General features: G+C 56.2%; 3 protein-coding genes across 3 annotated transcripts; all 3 read left to right on the plus strand.

Moving 5' to 3' along the window:
* Nucleotides 1-1,141: 1,141 nt before the first annotated feature.
* On the plus strand, nucleotides 1,142-3,852 carry VOLCADRAFT_98152 (uncharacterized protein; the record flags this gene model as incomplete). Its single annotated transcript, XM_002957012.1, has 6 exons — nucleotides 1,142-1,408; nucleotides 1,501-1,552; nucleotides 1,688-1,947; nucleotides 2,566-2,610; nucleotides 2,705-2,818; nucleotides 2,944-3,852. 6 exons carry the CDS (start codon nucleotides 1,142-1,144, stop codon nucleotides 3,850-3,852), a joined length of 1,647 nt encoding a protein of 548 aa, XP_002957058.1.
* A 323-nt stretch (nucleotides 3,853-4,175) lies between these two features.
* VOLCADRAFT_83934 (uncharacterized protein) lies at nucleotides 4,176-7,218 on the plus strand. The gene is made up of 5 exons (XM_002957013.1): nucleotides 4,176-4,676; nucleotides 4,991-5,044; nucleotides 5,261-5,479; nucleotides 6,015-6,120; nucleotides 6,509-7,218. The coding sequence occupies exons 1-5, from the start codon at nucleotides 4,333-4,335 to the stop codon at nucleotides 6,755-6,757; spliced, it is 972 nt and encodes a 323-aa protein (XP_002957059.1). The 5' UTR covers nucleotides 4,176-4,332; the 3' UTR covers nucleotides 6,758-7,218.
* A 103-nt stretch (nucleotides 7,219-7,321) lies between these two features.
* Nucleotides 7,322-19,536, plus strand: VOLCADRAFT_98154 (uncharacterized protein; the record flags this gene model as incomplete). Its single annotated transcript, XM_002957014.1, has 20 exons — nucleotides 7,322-7,378; nucleotides 8,426-8,544; nucleotides 9,133-9,244; nucleotides 9,780-9,806; nucleotides 9,875-9,889; nucleotides 10,191-10,248; nucleotides 10,602-10,735; nucleotides 11,372-11,446; nucleotides 11,948-12,094; nucleotides 12,888-12,963; nucleotides 13,238-13,437; nucleotides 13,987-14,120; nucleotides 14,522-14,912; nucleotides 15,523-15,674; nucleotides 16,207-16,328; nucleotides 16,503-16,573; nucleotides 17,007-17,268; nucleotides 18,580-18,769; nucleotides 19,042-19,144; nucleotides 19,483-19,536. The coding sequence occupies 20 exons, from the start codon at nucleotides 7,322-7,324 to the stop codon at nucleotides 19,534-19,536; spliced, it is 2,499 nt and encodes an 832-aa protein (XP_002957060.1).
* Nucleotides 19,537-20,760: the final 1,224 nt, after the last annotated feature.

Below are 20,760 nucleotides of genomic sequence, written 5' to 3' on the forward strand. Positions count from 1 at the left end.
GTGCACAAGCAAAGCCCCCGAAGCGTACCTAATCCGGCTCCTGGCGGTGGCGGTGGTGGTGGCGAAGGCGAAGGCGGAGACGGCGAGGGTGGTCGTGGAGGAGCACGAACAGGCGGTGGCCTTGCATGGGATATTAATCCATATGTAACTGGAAAACGACCGAGGAGACAGGAGACAAAAGCTAGCAGGAGGCTTGCACGCATCTGGGAATCTCTAAATGAACCCGTCTCAAAGTCCTCCGTTGAAGGTCACGTTTGCGAGGGCATTGATGTCACATGTTATGCCGGTCGCTGTTGAGCTTGCCTAGCTGTCGCTAATCGGGCTCTCTCTTCGCCCTACCCGAAGCTGTCCTTGAGTCATTTTCAAACTGCTGCGCGCCAGTACTCATACATAGTGTAATAGGGGCATCTTATTAATAATGTTCCAAGCTATCTGCGTTGGAGCTCTGTATGAAGCGTGTGGGTGCGGATAGATCTGTTGGCGGGAAGCATTAATCATATTCGCCAAACCGCATGTTAAATTGTATCCACATTCATTATGTTCGTTAGTGTTTGCATAAAGCGGCATTCATTAAGACTGTTATCATTGTTTGATCTGCTCCTTAGAGGGTATTTCTGTTGGCTGGTTGTAAGTTTTCGTAAGTTTTCCTTAGGGCCGGCCGGGTCCGCCGCACGTCCTTTCTTGGGATTTCTAGCACCAACTGATAATATATATGTAAAGGAACGTGTGTATGTAATTTTTACAGCGCGAAGAACCCCGTGCGAGAAGGGAAAGGGAAACTTCCGTATCTTTTCCATAACCCTTGCTAAGGAATTCTTAGAGGGTCTTTCCATTGGCTGGCCGTAAAATTCGTAAATTTTCCTTAGGGCCGGCCGGGTCCGCCGCACCTCCTTTCTTGGGATTTCTTGCACCAACTGCTAAGGAATTCTTAGCTAGTACATGCTCCCGACTATGTATTAAATTTTCAACCTCGCATATACTCTTCACATTCCTGTCAGCTGAATAGGCATATAATTGGTGCGTTGACCAGTGCAGTCCACAGCGCTAGGAAGCGACAGACGCCTGCTACGCAAAACCGGCGAGTGCCATTTCCTCGTCAATGTCCTTCCAAGGAACTCCTGCTGAGTACTTTGGAACTCATATGAACGACGAGGCTCGCTTGAGACAGCTTCGCGTACAGCATGGCCATGTGAACCTCGAGTCGGGTCAACACGCCTCGCGTTTGCCGGAGTACCACCACGAATTGCATCATTCACAACTGTCGTATGGAGGCCTTAACCAGATCGCGTACCAGCACAACTCTGCGCCTTTGCCGATGGTGCCCATGGGGCCCATCGGACCCAGCACTTTCACGCTAGGGCCCCACACAGCAGCCACCTTTGGCGTTGTGGGGCCTATGTCACAGCAGGTGTGGGGTCCTGCCATCTACAGTGCGCGCCAGGGCTTATTGCCCGGCTTTGCTGTGACGTGCACTGACCCCCGTCTCCCTCTCCCCTGCAGCTGATGAGCTCCCAGCAGCACCAGGGGGCCCCAATGCTGGGCTCCTTGGAGGGTCAGCAGCACGTGACGCCTCTCCCTCCTTGCGCCACGGTCCGGGGCGCGAGCTTGTCCCCCTTTACCGTCGGGTCGCTCTCTCAGCAGTCCAGCAACCACTCGCAACCCTCACTGTCGCAGCCTGGTGCCGCAGGCGCAGTCCACCCTCGCGGCCCAGCAGGTGCAGGGGTGGCTCCCGGACCCGGCAAGCGTGGTAGCCGGGGTGGAGAGTCTGGCCCCAGCTACACGCCCTCAGCCGCGGCCGTGGCCTTTGCTGATACCGGCAAGCCAGCCAAACGGCATCGCAGCAAGAACTGGGAGGAGCCCGAGCTCAAGCTTCTCGGGTGCCTCATGTCAGACATTTGGAATACGTGCAACGCCACGCACGTCGCTTTCAGGCCCACCGGCAGGAAGGTCAGAGCCATGATTGCGGAGCAGGCGCAGCAGTTTTTTTTTTGCGGAATATATTCCGAATTCGGAATAAAAAAATGTTCGCGGTCCTGGAAATTAAGAATGTTCCGACCGTACAAGTTCATTCCTCCAGCCAAAATTGGACTGTCCACGATACCTCCGCCGGGCACTTGAAGGCCGTCAATGCAGCTCAGCTTCGGGAGGGGGAACTGGCACTGCAGAAGCTAAAGATGCCGAGCCTGGCGCAGCTCTTCGCGTAGTAGATCAGTGCTTGAGTAGGGGCTAACTGGTTTGTGTTTGCTTGGGCTCTGCAACAACAGTCACCCGTGCAGCGTCCAAGTGCGCGCCGCTTCCTGGCGTGCAAGAGACACCTCTATGGAGAGATTGTGGTGTGCGCGTGTTGCGATATTCCCCAAACCCTGTGTTTGTACAAACTAAACAAAACCTCATTGGGGGGGGTCTGGGGGGGCGTAGCCCCCCCCAGCGCCTGACAGATTCGGAATACTTTTATTCCCGCGACTAAAACCCTATTCCTCCGTTCGGACTGGAAAATTATCGGGCAAAAATGAAAAAAAAAACACTGAGGCGCAGTCACATGGGCTCGGCCACCGCGGCGTGCAGAACCTGCAGAAGAAGGCAGCCGAGATGCTGGACTGCGCCAGGACGGTATGTCGGTCGGCCGCCACCATCTTTCACGCGCCTGGCGGCAAGGCTGGAATGTGTAGGTCGTAGTGAGACTCCAGCTTTCCTGGGGATGCAGGTGGCCAAGTACATGCACAAGAAGGCGGGCTTCAACTCCCGCACCATCTGGCAGCACGAGAAACGCGACATAATCATCAAGAAACTTGAGCTCCCGCCCTGGTTCACGGAGACGGTGGGTTGGGGGTGTTGTCCACGCTCGTGTGAACGCCACTTGCTCTGTGTTTTTTGCCGTGACGCCCGCTCCCCCTCGTCGCCCCGCATCTATCCGTCTCCCCACTCGTGTCTCGTGCCGTGCAGGTGTGGAAGAGCATCGAGGAGGTCGCCACTCGCTGGCCAAGGTCCAACCCGACCGCGCACTACCACATCTTCGACGCGCAGGACAAGCGCAGCGCGGAGCTCGTGACCGGGGCACAGCAGGGCGCGGGCATAGAGGGTGAGACGGACAGCGGCGATGGCACGGAGGAGGAGGAGGGTGAAGGGGGTTACGAGGACAGGGGTGTGACCGACGATGAAGCCGGGGAGGATGGGGATGTCGAGGAGGAGGAGGAGCGAGAGGGGGAAGAACCGGGGAAGGAGCAGGGGGGCAGCGATGCCGACGAATTTTTCGAACGCACGCTGGATGAGGCAATCGCGGAAATGAGTGGGCAGGCGCGGGAGGGCCGGTGCATGAAGGGGAAGGGCGGCAAGGGGGCCGGTGGCGTGAACGAGAGCAGGCCGCGGGCGGGGGCAGGAGCAGGTGGGGGCAGGGCTTCGAAAATCGCGACGGAGGGGGCCGGCGGGAAGGGGAAAGAGGCGGGTGCGCGGGGTGGCGGAAAGGGGAAGGTGACGTGCGGGCGAGCGGGTGATGCCGAGCCCTTTCCCAGCACCAAGCTCTCCGCCGGTAAGCGCACCGGCAAGGTGCGCGGGCCAAAGATGGCGCCCGTGCAGTCCGCAAAGCACAGATATGCTTCGGTTGCTAATTCCACAACATCGCCTCTATCTGGGCAGCCGGCCCTGAAGGTGCTGGTGCTTGGAGCACCTGCTAACAATCACCATACGAAACATCTAGACACCCGGCTGCCATGGGTAACCGCAGCCACATCATTCCCATTAGCACGAGCGAGCTGTGGCCTCTGCGCACACGGGCCCCCCGCTCTCCCCACTTACCAGCCCCTCACGCTATGTAATCCAAGGAGGTCAGGGAGCGGCCGGGTCAGTTACATGTAAAAGTTGTCCAACCCGCATGCCCTGTCCTCTACAACAAAAACAAACCCGGGATCACTGCAAGCCCCTTTCCATGCTGATCTCTGATAGTACACTTCCTGTGTGCATGTAGACGCAAAAGGTAAAAGGACTGTACCGCGCGCAGCTTTTTCTGGGGCGCTGTGGTGCCCCAAAATTATTTTCTAGGATAAATTATTGGCCCCTCTGCAGCCGGAGAAAACGAGTAGCTGATCTCAGGTTGCCTTCCACCAACCGCCAGTCATATCGGTTAGTATCAACGGTTGTTCCTTAACTGTGTCCCATGGAACATACACTTGTCCCAGTCACTATCCTCGATGTTGTTTCTTTGCGTTTAAATCCTGCGAACATGTCACACAGCTCACTTACTTCTGGTGTGTACTATTTCCGCTGCAGCAGTCGTTGTCCGATTGGTGCCCTCAACCTACCGGTGGACGTAATATAGCAATAAATTCCAAACACGAAATGAGTCAGCTACTGCGCTCCTGCTCATCGATGCACTCCTGCATGCTGCGACCACGCCATCGCTTCAAACCCTCTTGCTGGAAACAACCCCCAGTCGCGCGGTTTCGTTACATCTCTGCAATTGAGAACAAAGTGGGTACATCAGGTCGCGCTATCCACCTTGGTGCCATCGGCAGCCGAGCAATCAGCAGCGCGGTCGCGAGTTGGAGCAGCACCACCAGCAGTCTCGCTGCCAGCAACAGCAGCTGCAGCAGCAGAAGCATCGGGGGACCTTCCATGCGGTCCATAGCCGTAAGAGTGGGACTTGGGACAACGCCGCAGAGGCCCATCGAGCCAGGAAACGGGTAAGCGCTTCGAAATCGGACGTGGCGTGACACCACTGACACGCCACTGTGGCGGTTGCAGGGTTGGGAGAGGTATGGCATGGGTACACAAACCCAGGTAGAGACCATACGACCCGGTTGAGACCATACGTACAGCAGCTGGTGTGTGTGTGAATTCGGACGGGCCGTGGGTCGCTGCTGATGGCTGAGTGTACGTGAGGGTGTACCATATCCTGCAGGCCATTGTTGTCGGTCGATTTCCCGGGGCAGTTCTCCGCTTGCCCGCTTTCCAATTCTGCCTCCGTGGGCCCCTCCCCCTTCTGGCGTTGACGAAGGTTTGTCACGTTGGGGAGCTATGTGCACCACGAGGTCGAGGTGAAGAAATCTAAGTGAGTGCAATGCCGCCGCTGCGCTCTCATTTTGCACGGGGTTATGTTCTTCTTCTTATTGTGCCTTTTTTTATAAAACGAAACTAAAAACGAAACCCAAAACGAAACCTAAAACTGAAATCCAAAACTGAAGCCCTATTAAGTTAAGCCAAGCCAATACACAAAAGAAGCCAAATAACGTGTACGCCTTTTCCCTCCTTCTCCTCCTCCCGGCAGGTTCGTGGTTCACGCCTGGCCCGTGACCAGCCCTTCGGAAGCGCTCTCCCTCATTCACTCCACCTCCGACCCGTCAGCGTCCCACAACTGCTTCGCTTACCGTGTGGGCGCCGAGTTCCGTTCCTCCGACGATGGCGAGCCGGGCGGGACCGCGGGCCGCCCCATACTGGCGGCCATAGACAGCCAGGGGCTGGACCACGTGGCTGTGTTAGTTACGCGGTGGGTTGGGGTTTGGGTGGTTTCGGAGGAACGTGAAAAGGCCCCGCCCGGCAGGTTTAGGGGCCAGGTAAAGGGGGGCCGGAAAGGAGGGGAGGAGTTGCGCGTTTGGAAAATGTGCGATGGGATGCAGTTGTTTTGTTTTGAAGGTGGAATTTTTACAAGGCAAAAAGAGAGCCGCAGGGCCGTATGGGCTATATGTATGTAGGTGACTTGATTGCAGAGCTGGGCTGGGAACCAGCCGGCAGTCCACGACTTAGACGCTACTGCCGATGGGGCTGCCGCTGCCGCTGCCGCCACCGCTGCTAATACATCAAATGCACTGTGTGCCACTCTGGACTTTGGACTCCAATTTGCACCACCAGCATTAATACGAGCACCACCACCTCGCGCTCTCCCACATGGCGGGGTGGGTCTCCACAGCCACCCTACGACAAACATTGAATATCTTGCAGCAACAGCCGACCGGAATGTATCGCGCTCATTCAAAAACCATTTCGACACTACCGTCCTGCTCGCCGTGCTCCATCTTTTACAGGTACTTTGGCGGCATTAAATTGGGGCCGGGAGGGCTTGTACGGGCGTACGGCGGTGCAGCCAAGGAGTGTTTGCGGCAGGGAATGTGGATCGTCAAGAAGACGCGGGTGAGGGTGAGGGTGAGGGGGGTTTGGGATATGGAGGTTTGTAGGGCTCGGAGGCGACGGGCTGTGTTCAAGGAGGCAAGGATGGGGGGACACGGCATGTCCCGTCCTTGGCAATGGCCTACTTGCCCTTCCTGGTACATTCCAGAAGTCCTGTAAATGGTGGATGCGTCTTTTGGGCACATATGGGCTTCTTGCGTCGGGTGGGCCGGCCGGGGTAGTTCTTGTCCTGGTGATGTGTTAGTTGGGGGTTAGGTGAGTTGCAAGTATAAGTTTGGAGAGCGCTACTGGGGCTGAGAACTGTGGTCATGAACTGATGGCTCTCGTGGTGTTGTCGTGACCTGCACTTTCTGCTCCGGTCACGACCGTCTGGCCCCTCCTTGCATCACAGGCGGCGGTGGTGGTGGAGGTATCGTACGATGAGCTGGGTGTCGTCTATGGTTGCCTGGACATGCATGGCTGCAAGCGGGTTGCGGAAGAGTTTGGCAGCTCCGGAACAGTGGAGATTCGAGCGATGGTGGACGCGGATCGACTGGAGGCGCTGAAGTCAGCGGTAGCGGACGTAACTGGGGGACGGAGGCGCGTGGAGCTGGCACCTCCTGCGGGGGACCTGGCCGCGACTGCAGCAGCCGATAGTTGACAGCCAGGGCTAGCACCGTCGGTGTGCGGGACAGCATGTGTAGCTTCAATCAATTTCGACAAACAACATTTCACGTCGTCGCTGCGACTGCTGCGACTGTTGCAACATGTAATTCAATCTTGCGTGCATGTGGGAAGTTTGCGCCTTTGGTATGTATATAGCAACTGGAAATGTGGATTATAGAGGACGATGGAGTTGATGGATTCTTGAGGCTTGTCTGTGAGATGCCCGGGTTTTCGACAGGTCTTCGTACTACAATTTAGCTGACTAGCAGTTTTCCCAGAACATGTTGATGATTGATTGAATTTTTCCAAGTCCTCTTCATGTAGACTTTTATTATTAGGGAAGGCTTGGCATGAACTTGATAGTCGACAAGCCGGACATCCAATCCATGACCCGCGGGAGCACCTCATAACTCCAAGAGCTTCCAGTATTAGATACCTGTAACGTCTTATTATGGGTTCCAGGGATGCCAGCCCTTCGCGACCGGGCACATCGGGCGGCAAGGTGCTCCGCGGACGCAGCGATGCACTGGTCAGCGTCGCCAACAGGCTTCGTAGCCCCATGTACATCAGCGACAGGGCTCTGCCACCCGAGGATGTCACAGTCAACACGATCGAGGTGCGAGCCTGAGGCGCGCTGCGTCCCGCGGCCAGGGGCGCGCACACCCCCTGCTTGCTGCTGCACGCGCATCCCCTCAAACTTAACCCGACCCCCTTCCCTCGCACCTTTGGTCAGCACCTAAGGGAATCCTTATATATCAACACCGTGTTATCTTTAGGCTCATGCCAGGCTTGCATCCTGCCCGTAATCAGAAGGGGCAACAGAGCGACGCCGACGGCCAAAGAGTCTCTCCTCTCCCTCTCCCTTTACAAGTCTCGCGGTTACTTAGAGCTGCCCGCCAAAGCCCCTCCCCTTACGTCGCCTTTTTGATTTTATTTTGGATTTGTCTTTCGCGCCGCAGTCGAATTCGCGTCTAGTAGTCCAAAGCCCCGAAAAGCCCGGCGTGCTCGTTCAGCCCGTTCAGGAAAGTGTCCTCCCTGTTTGTCTTTTGTGCTTAAAACACTGCGCCGCGCGCTCCAGTTTAAGCCCTGCAAGACCGTCCCAGCGAACCCCTTCCCTCATCTCTTTCACCGGCATACATCACAAGGGCCGCAACACTAACGATGGCGGCGTCCCATATCTGGGCTTTTCGCTTTCCCCCCGGCCCCGGGTATTTCCAATCATGATCCCTCGTCCCATCTGGGTTTCTCGTCCATCTGGGTTTCTCGTCCCATCTGGGTTTCTCGTCTCTCGTCCCATTTGGGTTTCTCGTCCCATATGGGTTTCTCATCCCATGTCGGTCACTCGAGACCGCTTTTATTACCTTTCACTTCATTTCACCTCAAACCACCTCTCCTCAACCCACATGGACCCTAAAGTCGTGATGCTGCACTCACAACCCGAACACACACACACACACACACACGCACATGCACCTGGCAACACACGCGCACATGCACCTGGCAACACGCGCGCATGTCGCAGCGGGTTACCTCCAACCAAACCTAAGCATGCCCATACTGCCAAAACATAATCAAAATTCAATAAAAGCCCGAAAGCCAAAAATTTAAATTCCCAAAATACCGGAACCACCGAATCCATGGTGCGCATATTGTGGACATGCAGGGCCTCCTCCGTATTCCCTCCCTGGCGTCGGGTCGTACGGAAGAGCAGCTGGTGGCGTCGTACTGTGGCGAGGATGGGCTGGTCATCGATCCGGACTTCCCGCCGGGCATAAGCTCCCTGTGAGTGTCTGTCTGTCTTGTCTGTCTGTCTGTATCCACGTGTTGTACTATCCTTGAGAGGATTTGGCCGCCTCAATTTGTTCGCATGTGCTCGGTACGTATTTATGTAGGTGTGCAAAAATATACCCAGCTCCGTTTCGATCTGTCGGTGGGAATAAATCGTGTTATTATTGATACCTAACTCTCTGGAGAAGATAAGCTTATCCCCCAAGTTATCATATGCATGTGTGTACGTGTGCATGTGTATGTGTGTACGTGTGTGTATGTGTGTACGCGTACGTGTACTTCCGTGGTAAATGTGTATGAACTTTTCTTCCGGGCCATTACCCCCCTCCCCCTTTACCCATACTCATCTCCAACAACTCCATCACGTACCCCTAAAACCCTCGACCATGCGACTCAACGCTCCGACCCCCCAAACACACCATCCCGGGCCCCCTCCGCAACCCTCCTCTCCGCATCCCTTCCTGCCCACCCGTTCCCCCCTCTACGTGTGGTTCGTCTTTCCCCCCCTCTACGTCCGGTACACTCTTGCCCTGGCAGCACCTTCACTCGTTCACGTGGTTCGTCTTTCCCCCCCTCCTGGAGCAGGTACCCCGACGTCAACCAGCCCCCCGCCTCCGCGCCCTCCAATGTGACGTGGCGCCGCGTGTCAGGCACCCTCTACTTCCCAACAGGAAAGACGCCACGGCTGTTGCAGGTACCTGCGAGTATCCCCTGTATGTATGTATGTATGTATGTATGTGTGATGTATGTATGTATGTATGTATGTATGTATGTATGTATGTATGTATGTATGTATGTATGTATGTATGTATGTGCGCGTGTGTCTGTTACATGCCGACCCCTGGCAAGGGGCACCCAACCGTACCCCAACGGGAACGCCCGCTGCAGCAATCCATTATTAAAGGGGCGTTCTTTTCATTGGTTAGAATCCTGACCATTCTCCCTCCTTGGCCAACTCAAGGGTTGATTGTCAACTCAAGCGTTGATAAAAAAGATCCGCTCAGCGCACTGAAGAAACTCAAGTGTGTAGACACTGGTGAATTGATCGAAGTGTCGATTGTAGATTCAACACTCCGATCTCTTTCACCTGGGAAACCAGCGGTTAGATCCGTACCCGCATCTTCCGTTACAGCTAAAGTTTGTCTCTGGGATTCGAACACGGGACTTGCTGATTATTTAGCCCGGTGTGAGCTACGGTGTGAGCTACGCCGGTGCGTTCATGGGTGCAGGTGCACCTTATGAAGAAGAGTGGGTGGGTGGGTGTGCATGTCCGTGCGTCGTCCCCTTCTGCATTCGCCCTCTCACAACCCCCGTTGCTCTGCAGCCGATGCAGTTTATGGTGCCTACCCCCACACCCGCCCCCAAACCCCAATTTCCGCCCCCCCCCGCGATATCTGGGATAGCCTGCGCGCGAGTCCTCCAGGGTTTCCTAGGGTTTCTTAGCCCTCGCCCACCTTGTTCTGTCCCCCTCCCTTTCCCTTGTAATTCTTGTATACTCTTTCCGTGGCAGCAGCTTCATGCGTTCACGCTTTCTCCTCCCTCCTCCTTCCATCCCGTTCTCCTCCCCCCTTTTCTCCTTCCCTCCCTCCTTCCCTCCCTCCCTCCCTCCCTCCCTCCCCACCCTTTCCCCCACCCTTCAGGGTGTGTTGGACTCGGGTGCCTTCCTCGGGGCACTGGCGGCAGTAGCAGCCTCGCGAGGTGGGGAGGTGCAACTGCCGCTGCTAATGCGGATGCTGCTGGTGATATTGATACTGCTACTTTTTGATGTTGGTACTATTACTGCCCATAAAAATTTGCTGACGCTGCTGCTGCAAACACGGCTGGCCTTTGCTTTACCCGTCCTCGCACACCACAAAGTGCACTGCATCGTGCTGTTGCAAATTGATGGATGCCGTACACTTACGCCGTACAAAAACACGATACCACACCACGCCAGGCACTCCCCCGGGAGACAAAACACGCCATTGGATATCCCTCGACTGCTAACCCCATTTCCCCCGCTTTTAACACACCCCTCTCCCCCCCGAATTCCCCCTTTTCGCGCACCCCAGGCGGGGAGCTGCTTTTGGACTTGATCGTTTCTGATGACGCCGCCCCCCACGGGGCCTACACATTTCAGTTCTTCAAGCACGGCTGCTGGCAGGCGGTGGTGGTGGACAACTACCTGCCGTGCGTGTCCGGGGAGGTGAGGACGGGGAGGGAGGGGGGAAGGGGACGGGGGTTTTGCGCCCGGAGAGGGGGGAGGGGGACGGTAGGGTTGCGCCCGGAGAGGGGGAGGGGACGGGGGGGTTGCGCCCGGAGAGGGGCGAAGACAAGGAGGAGGTGAAGAAAAAGCGGGGGAAGGGGAGGTGTAGGTGGGCAGGTTGGGGAAGCGGGACTTGCTCACGAGAACGACAAAACCGACGTGGACGAGTTTCGGACGTATACGTGTACATGCACGTGTAGGTGAACAAGCTGGCGGATGTCCAGGAGTTCGCGGGAACGATGTGTGCTTGTGCGAAAGGGGGTGGAAGGGATGAGAGGGTGGAACGGATGGAGATGGACTCGAGCGTCGGCCCTTTTTTTATCGAAATAGGGCCCTCCTGACTCAAACCGCGCATGTCCCACCCTCGGCTTGTGCTTTGGACGTCGGTAGTTGCTTGCTTCTGTTTGGACTTCTACACCATAGCACTCTTCCTTCCCAACGAGTGGAGAACATCCCCAACGCGTGGAGAGAGACACACAAACACAAACACATACACATTTCCCCCCCCCCCAATATATCCGTTTCTCTCCCTGCCTTCCCTGCCGCCCTTGCCTGCCATGTCTGTCTGCCCCTCAGGAGCGCCTGGCCTTCGCCTGCAGCGCAGTGGTGGGGGAGCTCTGGCCTAGCCTGCTGGAGAAGGCGTATGCAAAGGTGCCCGCGTGTGTGTGCGTGTATGCATGTGTGTCTGCATGTTTGTATGTATGTATGTCTGCATGTGCGTCTGTATATGGGAGCGTAATGGAAGCCGGTTTGGGAGTCCTCCTTGGGGGGGAATGGGAGGCGGGTGGGGGGAGTGATTCAAAAAGGGGGAAAGGTAGCGGGGGGGGCCGGCCGGGGGGGGGAAGTTGTGTTTTGCTCCCCTTCCCTCCCTTCCCTCCCTTCCCTCCGCCGCACTGGTTAGTTATTGCGTCCTTATTTCTGCACTATCACTCTATCCTTGGCATCAGCTTTTCACTCGTTCACGTGGTTCGTCTTCTCTCCCCGCCCCTCCGACTTCCCCACGGCGCGATGCATTCGAGCGTTGGGGCCCTATCCACCAGATGCACATACACACCCACACGTTCTTCTGCCTCTGAATTCCTGATACACTGTACATATATACATACATATATACATACATACATACATACATACATACATACACGTACGCAGGTGCACGGCAGTTATTACGCTCTGTCCGGCGGCTGTGTTCACGAGGCCCTGGTGGACTTGACAGGGGGTGTGGGTTTCAAGCTCAAGACGGACACGGGGGTGGCAGCGGCCGCGATAAGGGAGGGCTCCTTGTGGGCCGACATGCAGGTAAGGGTGTTTATGTGTGTTTATGTGCGTGTTTATGTGTATGTATGGGTTTATGTGTGTGTTTATGTGTGTGTTTATGTGTGTGTTTATGTGTGTGTTTATGTGCGTGTGTGTTTGTGTGTGTTTGTGTGTGTTTATGTGCGTGTTTATGTTTATGTGTGTATGTTGGGGGGAGGGGCTACGTAACTTCATTGTTTACGGGACGAAGTCATGGAGGGGCGGGGAAAGGGGAATGGAGGGTCATCGTACCCGTCTGCATTCGGTCTGTCTTTACAACAACAAACAATTTTTTTCCTGATCTCATCTCTAGTTAATTTCCCTTCCTCCGTCCTCAAGTCTTCGCATCCGCTTCTCCTCCTCTCCCGCAACCACCCGGCCTTGCTGCGTCCTGTGCTGTTGTCAGTCCTACTTCCCCTGTGCGGTTATTACTTGGGGTGAGCTATAGGGTATACTAGAACATTAGTTATTGTAGTTTCTAATTTACAATTAGAAACTACAAATAACTAATTTCCTATTTTCTATTTATTTTGGAAATATTTAATAAATTGTCCCCGCCGCCCCCTATTCCTCCTCCTCCCCGCCACCCAATGCGCACCATCATAGGGCCCCTAGAACCCGCCAATCCCCCTTCCGAGGGCTGTTGATACGTTTGCGAATGTCGGCCGTTGGTCTAATTTTATAAATGATTTGCATTTCACGTCATCATCATTATGATATTCGCCCCCCGCACATGCGCCGTGCATCCACCCCCCCCACCCCCCACCCCTCTCCCTCACCTCGAACCGCCCTTCAGAATTGGCTAGCTGCCAAGTCCATTATCGCGTGTGTGGCTCGCCGCAAAGGGCCCGCCAGAAACCGCTTCCGGCCAGGTATAACCTGATTAAAACGGTTAAGTGGTTGAGTTGGTTGGGGCAGTGGGGAAGTTCGTTGGGGACGGTTGGAGCGGTTGGTGTGGTTTTGCGTGTTGTGTATTGCTGCTGGGCGGGACGACAGCACGGGGTGGGGCCCCGGGGCTGATGAGGAGTTAGTAAATTATATCTGTGTCTGTGTGTCTGTCTGTATATTTGTGTGTATGTGGGATGTCCCTCACCCTCACCCGCACCCTCACCCTCACCCTCAACCCCCCGCCTGGCCACCCCTCAGACGCCCCCGCATCGCCCACGGGTGACGGGGAAGGCAACGGGGCCCCGCTGGCCGTCGATGACGCAGAGGGTGGTCCGTACGGCCTGCAGTACAACCAAGTCTATTCCGTACTTGAGGTCCGGGCCGTTGGCGAGTCCATTCAGTTGGTTCGGTTGCACTGCCCCTGGCCCAAGGGCATGTGGAACGGACCGTGGGCCCTGGTAAGGGAGTTGTGTACGTGTGCGTGTATGTGTGTGTGGGGAGGGAGGGAGGGAGGGAGAGGGGGAAGGCGGCGGGGGCCCGGAGTTCCATACCCACACATCTTCATCCGGCCGCCCCTCCTGTTCGGGTTACCAAGGTACACATACCCTGCACACTGCCCTTGGCAAGTGTAAAGCCCGGGCACGTGACGTAGTAGGCTTACAAACACACACACCGACATACATACATACATAGGCTCTACTTCGCCTGTTTCCAGTCCACGCGGTTCACACACCGGCGTTCCTTTCACTGCCTCCTTCCTCCCTCAACACGCACACACATACACACACACGCACACACTGCTGCCATCCCGGCCTCTCCTTTCCCTCCCCATCCTCTTTCCTTGGCAGCAGCTTCACGCGTTCATGGTTCGTCTTCCCCTCCTCATCCTCCCCCCCCATGCAGTTCACTTCCCACTTCCACTTCCCACTTCCCACTCGCATATGATTTCCCCCCTCCCTGCCTCACTCGTTCGTGGTTCGTCCTCCCCCCCCCCTCCCCACCCCCAGGGTTCCCCCCAGTGGGACATCCCCGCAGTCGCCTCGCACCTGGAGGCGTTCAGAGCCACCTGGGATGACGAGGCAACCTTCTGGATGCCGTTTGCAGATTTCGCCGCCATATTCAACAGAATCCACGTTTGCAGGTACGACGCAAACGTACGACACGCATAGTACAGCACCTTCGGCTGCTACGACGCCTCTCATCTCTTGAGGTCTTTTTATTAAATCTCGCGTGCGCCTCTTTACCAACCCATTCGATGACCAGACATGCGCGCAGACATGGCGGGCATGGCATGGCATGGCATGCACTAACAGCAGAAGCGATTATGATGATGGATGTCCCCGTACGACTCTTTTAAACCCAATCCTCCCGTTTTCCCCAACCTTATGTCCCCTCCCCTGACATACACACACACATCTCTTCCCAACCCCCGTTTCCCGTATTTTTCCCCCTCCCCACAAAAATAATCTTCCCCTGCGCCCGTGTGGGAAAACAACACACACACAAACACACACACACAAACACGCATTCACATGTTCGCAGGATGTTCCCCCCCTCATGGCACCAGCTAACTCTCCATTGCGGCTGGCAGGGCCCGTCAGCGGGTGGGCCGTACCACCTCCAGCCCCCCGACCCCGCATTTCCCGCCACCGGCGCCGCCCCCGCCGCCGACCGCTCCCCAAGCCCTACCTTTCCCGCCGGCGGCGGCGGCGGGGGCGGTAGCGCCGGCAGTAGCATCAGCGGCGCCGGGGAGCGTCCAAACGCCGCAAGCGCCGCCGCTGCCGTTAGCAGTACTTGGTGTTGCAATCCGCAATTCCGGCTAACTGTACGGAAGACGTGTGAGGTGGTGGTGTGTTTAGGGCAGCAAGATCCAACGGTGTCGTACAGGTCCCACGTGCCGAAGCGACACCGCAAACGGGCAATCGGGTTGCAGGTGCGTCTGTTTGTCTGTATATGTATGTATGTATGTGCGTACGTGTGTTCGGGGGAAGGCACTGGGGGTGGGAGGGCTAGGACCCGAGGACGTCAAGAAGGGGTTGGTGCGGGGTTTGGTGCGTGGGTTTTCTTTTCGAGCTGGTAAAGAGGAGACTAGCTGGCAAAGTGGGCCGCGCGATATCGCACGCAGGAAGAGCGCGTAGCTACCCTACGTCGACAACGTGCACGGGTTTTAGAGTAACGGATTGCCTCAACCTACGTACCCCCACACCCCTGCGGCCGCCTAGAAGGCGATTAGGGTACCAAAAAGAGTCCCCGCGGCGTTCACTTAGGGTTTTAGGGAGGGTTCACTTTGGTGCTTGCTCCACTACGGCGGCTGGCTGGCGATTCTTTGTCGCCCTTTGTCGCGACTGATGTTTCCCCTTCTTGACTTCGCACCATCGAATGATTCCGCTCCTTTTACCTTCACACTTCACACCTCACCCTCCCCCCTGCTCTCTATCTCTCTATCTCACACGCATACACACATACCCCTCTCAACCCGGGGGGCCCCCTCCCCAAACACCCAAACATCGTACGTTCGTTCGTACGTTCGTTCGTTCTCGAAGGTCCTCAAGGTCCCCCTGGAGGCGCTGGGTCGGCGGTGGGAGATCCGCCCTGGCGAGGTGGTGGCCTCCCTGCCGCTGTCCACGGGGCGGGAGGTGGTGGCCTCGTTCAGAGCGTCCCCCGACTTCGCATACGTGGTGGTACCCCATGCAGGGTGAGAGGGGGGGAGGGGGGGGCTTGGGGTGGTGGTGGCCCCAGGGGGGACCTGGGGGAAGATGCCGGGGGGGAAACCCTAAGGGGGGGAAGGAGGAGGAGTGTTCTATTTTGTGCGGGTGTGGGTCTTGGTGGGTTTGGCGGGAGGGGAAGGGTGGAGGGTAGGTTGGGTTTTGGAGTGTGCAATAGGGGGGAAGTATAATAGGGGGGTTGTGTAATAGGGGGACGTCTTGCCATAGGGGGCCCGGCCTTCCTTTATGTCACTTTCACTCCATTCCACCACGTACTTCCCTTCCTGGAAACTTCCCCCCCTCCCCCACGTGTACATTTGCCGCGGCACTTTTTCCTTTTGGCAGCAGCTTCACTCGCTCGGGGGGTTGGTCATTTCCCCCCCCCCCCCCCCACCACCTCCACCCCCCTCCCATTTCCATCTATCTGCTTCATTCGCCTTACAGTGGTTCGTCCTCACCCCCCTCACCCCCCCCCCACCCGTGTCCCCTTTCTCCCAACCCCCCGGCCCCCGCCCCGTCCAGTCGAGCTGGAGAGGAGGGCGCCTTCATCCTCCGCTCACTCAGCGCCTCCCCGCTGGAGGTGGAGCAGCTACCCGCGCCTTTGTGTCTGGTGGTGGGGGGTCAGTGGACGGGATACCTGACAGGTGGGTACGACACACTGCGCGTGTGTGTGTGTGTGTGTGTGTTTCTTTTGGCTCACGCGGTTAAAGCACCCTTCCCTCATCACCGTCCACCTCACTTGTCACTTCCACCCCGTAACTCTTCTCCCCCTCCAAAACCCACCAAAACCCCCAACCCCCTAACGACCTCCCCTCTAGGTGGCAACCGGCACTGCCCCCCATGGGGCTCGAACCCGCAGTACATGGTCAGCTGCAGCCAGAGAGCGCAGGTGCGGTGAAGGGGAGGGGTAGTCGGGGGAGGGGGTGCCTCTAGCAGGGAGGGGGGAATTTCCCGGGGAATTGTTTCGTGGCATTGTGGCGCTAGCTGGGATGAGGGGGGGAGGGGAGAGGGGAGAGGGAGGGGTTGCTAGGATGGTCGAGGGAGGGGGTGTTTTGTCTCCGTACCCACACCCACGCGGTCCGAAATCGCATGTAAGCTTACACGGTGGGCACTTTCAACACAACTCCTCCATTGCGAATTTGTCATCACATATATTTCCTTTTTCTGCATTTCATTCATATCACCTCCAGCGCCTGTTATCGTTTTGGCGTATTCTTTTTGACGTACGATGTTTTCCGGGCGATGTTCCCCCCTCGTTCTTCCTCCGCCCCGGGGGGCCCCCTCCCCCCCCCCCCCACACACACACACAAACACACACACAGGTAGTGGCCTCACTCACCCGGCTAGATCTCAAATACGCGCTCATTAAGGCCCCCCGAGATCCAGCGCTGGATCTGGATCTCGTTCTGGCGCACCCGGAGCAAGGTCCAGATGGTCCAGGCCGCCGTACTGCCGTACGGGATTCGGATCTTTTGGCGTCGGCTGCCCAGCAGCAGCTGCTGGGCAGCAACGAGGAGGTGGTTATGTCGGTTGTTTTGGAGCCGGAAACGCCGTACGTGCTGGTGCCGAGCATCGCCACGCCAGGTGGGGGAGGTGGGGGAGGTGGTTGGAGAGCGACGTAGGTGGGGCGGCCCGAGTGTTTGTGTCGTCTGCCGTGCGCGTGTGTGTTTTGCCAAGTACACCTGGAGAACCAACGTACCAAACGGTGCATTGTTTGTTTCATTTTTTCTTTTGTTTGTTGCTCCGGAAGCTTCGGTTGAGCTCGTAAGACTCCAGACGGGCCAGGAGGCTCATGGACCGTTAGGCTCATGGACCGTTAGGCTCATCAAACAGGAAAAACGGAAGAAAAGCAAAAAGGAAATCTGGTTTTATTTTGGAAAGGAGAAAGCAAGGAGAAAGCAAAATTTCAGGAGCTCAAAAGAAGAAAGGCATGGCTAATTTTTTCCACCTCCTGGCTTGTGAGAGGAGAGGAGAGGGCCGTCACCCAGACCGTCAATATGATGTGTGAAACAGGGGGGTGTATCTTCGCCCGTGGCAGCTACCCTGCGAAACCCTGCCTTCCCCGGTATTTCGGGGCACCCTCATCCAGTCACCCTAGTCAACTTCTCAGTGGATCGCTCAGGTTCCGCACCCACCACCAGCATCCAACGGAATCTGCCGGGTCGACAGCGGCCCAACTCCATTCCTGGTCGGCTCGCAGGTTAACTTTATCCCAGGTCACCACCGTCCATCAACTAGGGGCGCAATGCCTTCCACCATCGGAAGGACTTTTGACCCTAATGGGTATCGATCCCGGGATCTCCCGGGGGCAATGGTCGCGCATTACCAGTAGTGCCAAACCCTAGTCAATATGTCTGTCACAGTGCCGGTCATCACTAAAGCTGTCCAGCTGTCGAAACACGAGGCCGGAAGAATTCGTAGGACCTTCGCGCCCCAGGGGTCCTGCTGCTGGGTTTCCATTCCCCCCGGCAACGAAATGCGCAACTCCTCCTTCTAAGCACACGATGGTAAAAGTGGACACTTCTGAACCAATACCAATAGCCTTCGATACCTCCTCAACTTGGTAAAACCGGACGGACTATCAGTCATATCAATCCGGTTGGAATGGACACTTCTGAATCCAGAACCAATGTATAATCCAGAAATTAGAAACGAAAAAGACTAGCCTAGCCAGATAACTCTAAGCTTGTGTTGATCAAAGTCACGGAAAAGTAACGCATTCGGAGCGGTTTTCACGCTCTTATGCCATAGAGCGTAGGAGGAACGTATACACATAATGAACGTGCACACGTACGGCATACAGTGTATGCCGTACGCAGCAACTCGCACATGTCTTACCTTCTGCACCGGTCATGACATGCATAGCTACCACTTTTGACGTATTCTGTACGGCAGGTGTGGAGGGGCCGTACGAGCTGCGCCTGATGAGCGGCGTTCCGCTGGAGCTCGTCCCATTGCCAGAGATGCAATCCGTACAACTGCCCGGGGAATGGTCTTCGGAGACGGCGGGGGGTTGCAACGTGAATCCTCTCTGGCGCAGAAACCCCAAGTACTACATCGTGCTTGCCAGCTTTGGCCGCGTCAGGTGCGTGTGCCCTGTTCCGTGGTGCGATGCGATCTTAATTTCATTCGTTTTCATTCATCGTTTTTTACTCGTTGTAAGAGTTATGCTGCTGTATCGTTTGGTCCCTTTTCTGTAGTTTCGTTTTGAGTTTTTCTCCTCCTGGTTCTTAGAGTTGTCGTTGCTGTTGCTTTTTTATGTCCTCCCTTAATGCTCCCCTGTCCTGCCTTGCATACGTAGACACGTATCTCCCCTCCCCTCCCAACTACCGCCAAAACTACGTTTTTGTATGGCAGGATCACCCTGAGCCGCGTCCCTAGTCGCAAGCCCCGTCACCCCGTGGATGATATGTTGGGGCTGTACATTCTGAGGGCAGCTGGCGCTGATGGGGAAATCAAGGTGTGTGTGCGCGCGCGCGCGCGCGTGTGTGTTGGGGGGGAGAGGGGAATGTCAGTCGAGGGGAGGGGAAGGCCAGCCGTCCAATAAAACGAAAAGAATCGCCCATTGGAACATTCTTGGGTGGTTTTAGGGCCCCCCCATTGTCAAAATAAGTTGAGAAGGTTTTCTTCCCTCGCCAACATGGCTTGTTATCTAATTGCGCTTCGGTGATTGGTCGGTTGCTGACTGTTGTATTCGTTAGCCATTAACCAGCCCTAGTGTACGGCGATATCTGGTCTAGGCGCACTTATCTGGGTTGACGTGTTCATTCCCCTTCGTCCTGCTGTCCAATCTATCAGGTCACGATCAAAATCACAAATTCCGCGGCAGCCTCACCAAGCCAAGCCTCGTAACAACTCCCCGCCCCCATCAACCCGGTGTTGTGGATGGCTGCCCCCTTCCCTTCTGGTTGACATCCCTTTCATTCCACAATAACTCTTTTTTGTCGGTTTGTTCCTCATGCTTCATCACCATCTTTATCCCTCTCCCATATCTCATGTCATCCTTCGCCTTTCTGTTGTTCCACCTCAACCTCAACCCCAACCGACAGGGCGACCCGCGTCGCGCCGTCGTGGCCGAGTCGACCTTTGTACCGCAGCCAGACACGACCGCCGAGTACGAACTAAACGGCGGCTGCCATTACGTGATCATGCCGTGCACGTACGGCCCAGGTCGTCTGGGTCGCTTCTCAATTTCCGTCTCGTCCGCCACACCGTTCCAAGTCAAGGCACTCTAGCAGAACTTGACAGCATCACCATCACCACCACCATCATTATCCAACTTAGCGTCCTATGGTCTGTTATTCACACGCGGCATGCGGACGGTGGATGCGTAGGAGTGAATATCGTTACACTAGCTACAGCGTGTGTATGTGTATGTGTATGTGTATGTGAGTGCGTGAATACTTCAATCTGCTGGGTTGTTTTTCTGTGGAGTTGTAATGGCGACGTGACCACTATTATGTATGTATGTATGTATGTATGTATGTATGGGAGGCAGGGGCCAGTACTGTCCGAAGGTCAGAGCTGAGGTTGTAAGAGGGCGGAAGCAGAGAGAAGACACCCAGGGGCTGTGTATTTATGCATGTATGTATGTATGTGTCTGTGCTCGTACGTATACGTGTGCACTCTGATGGGAGAATGTGCTGTTTGGATGAAGCGCCCCCTTGATGTGGCGGTGGTCAATGCCACAGCGGGGTGGCGATGGCAGCCGCTCTGTGCGTGTTACGGGGAAGAAGGGAGGCGGCATGCATGCGGGTTTGGCACTTTCCTTTCGCCACGTGTGGGTGTGTGGATACGTGCGATTACTTCACACGGCGCTGTCGCTCCGCGGCAATTCGTTATGGCTGCGTGTTTTGTGGTTGGGTGGGAAGTGGCTCACATGCTGAGGCAGACTATTAGATGAACAGTCAAGAGCAACCAGCTAGTTGGGTGACTGAGCTGGCGAGCTGGTGGTGGGGATGGGGCGTGTGAATATTCCGGTAATACTGTCGTGTCTGTGTTTATTGCGCGCGGATGTCTGGTGCTTTTAGCGCTCGCGGAGGCAATGACGGAATGATGTTAGAAGTAACCCTGATG

Source organism: Volvox carteri, assembly GCF_000143455.1.
Source record: "Volvox carteri f. nagariensis unplaced genomic scaffold VOLCAscaffold_68, whole genome shotgun sequence".
Lineage (NCBI taxonomy): Eukaryota > Viridiplantae > Chlorophyta > Chlorophyceae > Chlamydomonadales > Volvocaceae > Volvox > Volvox carteri.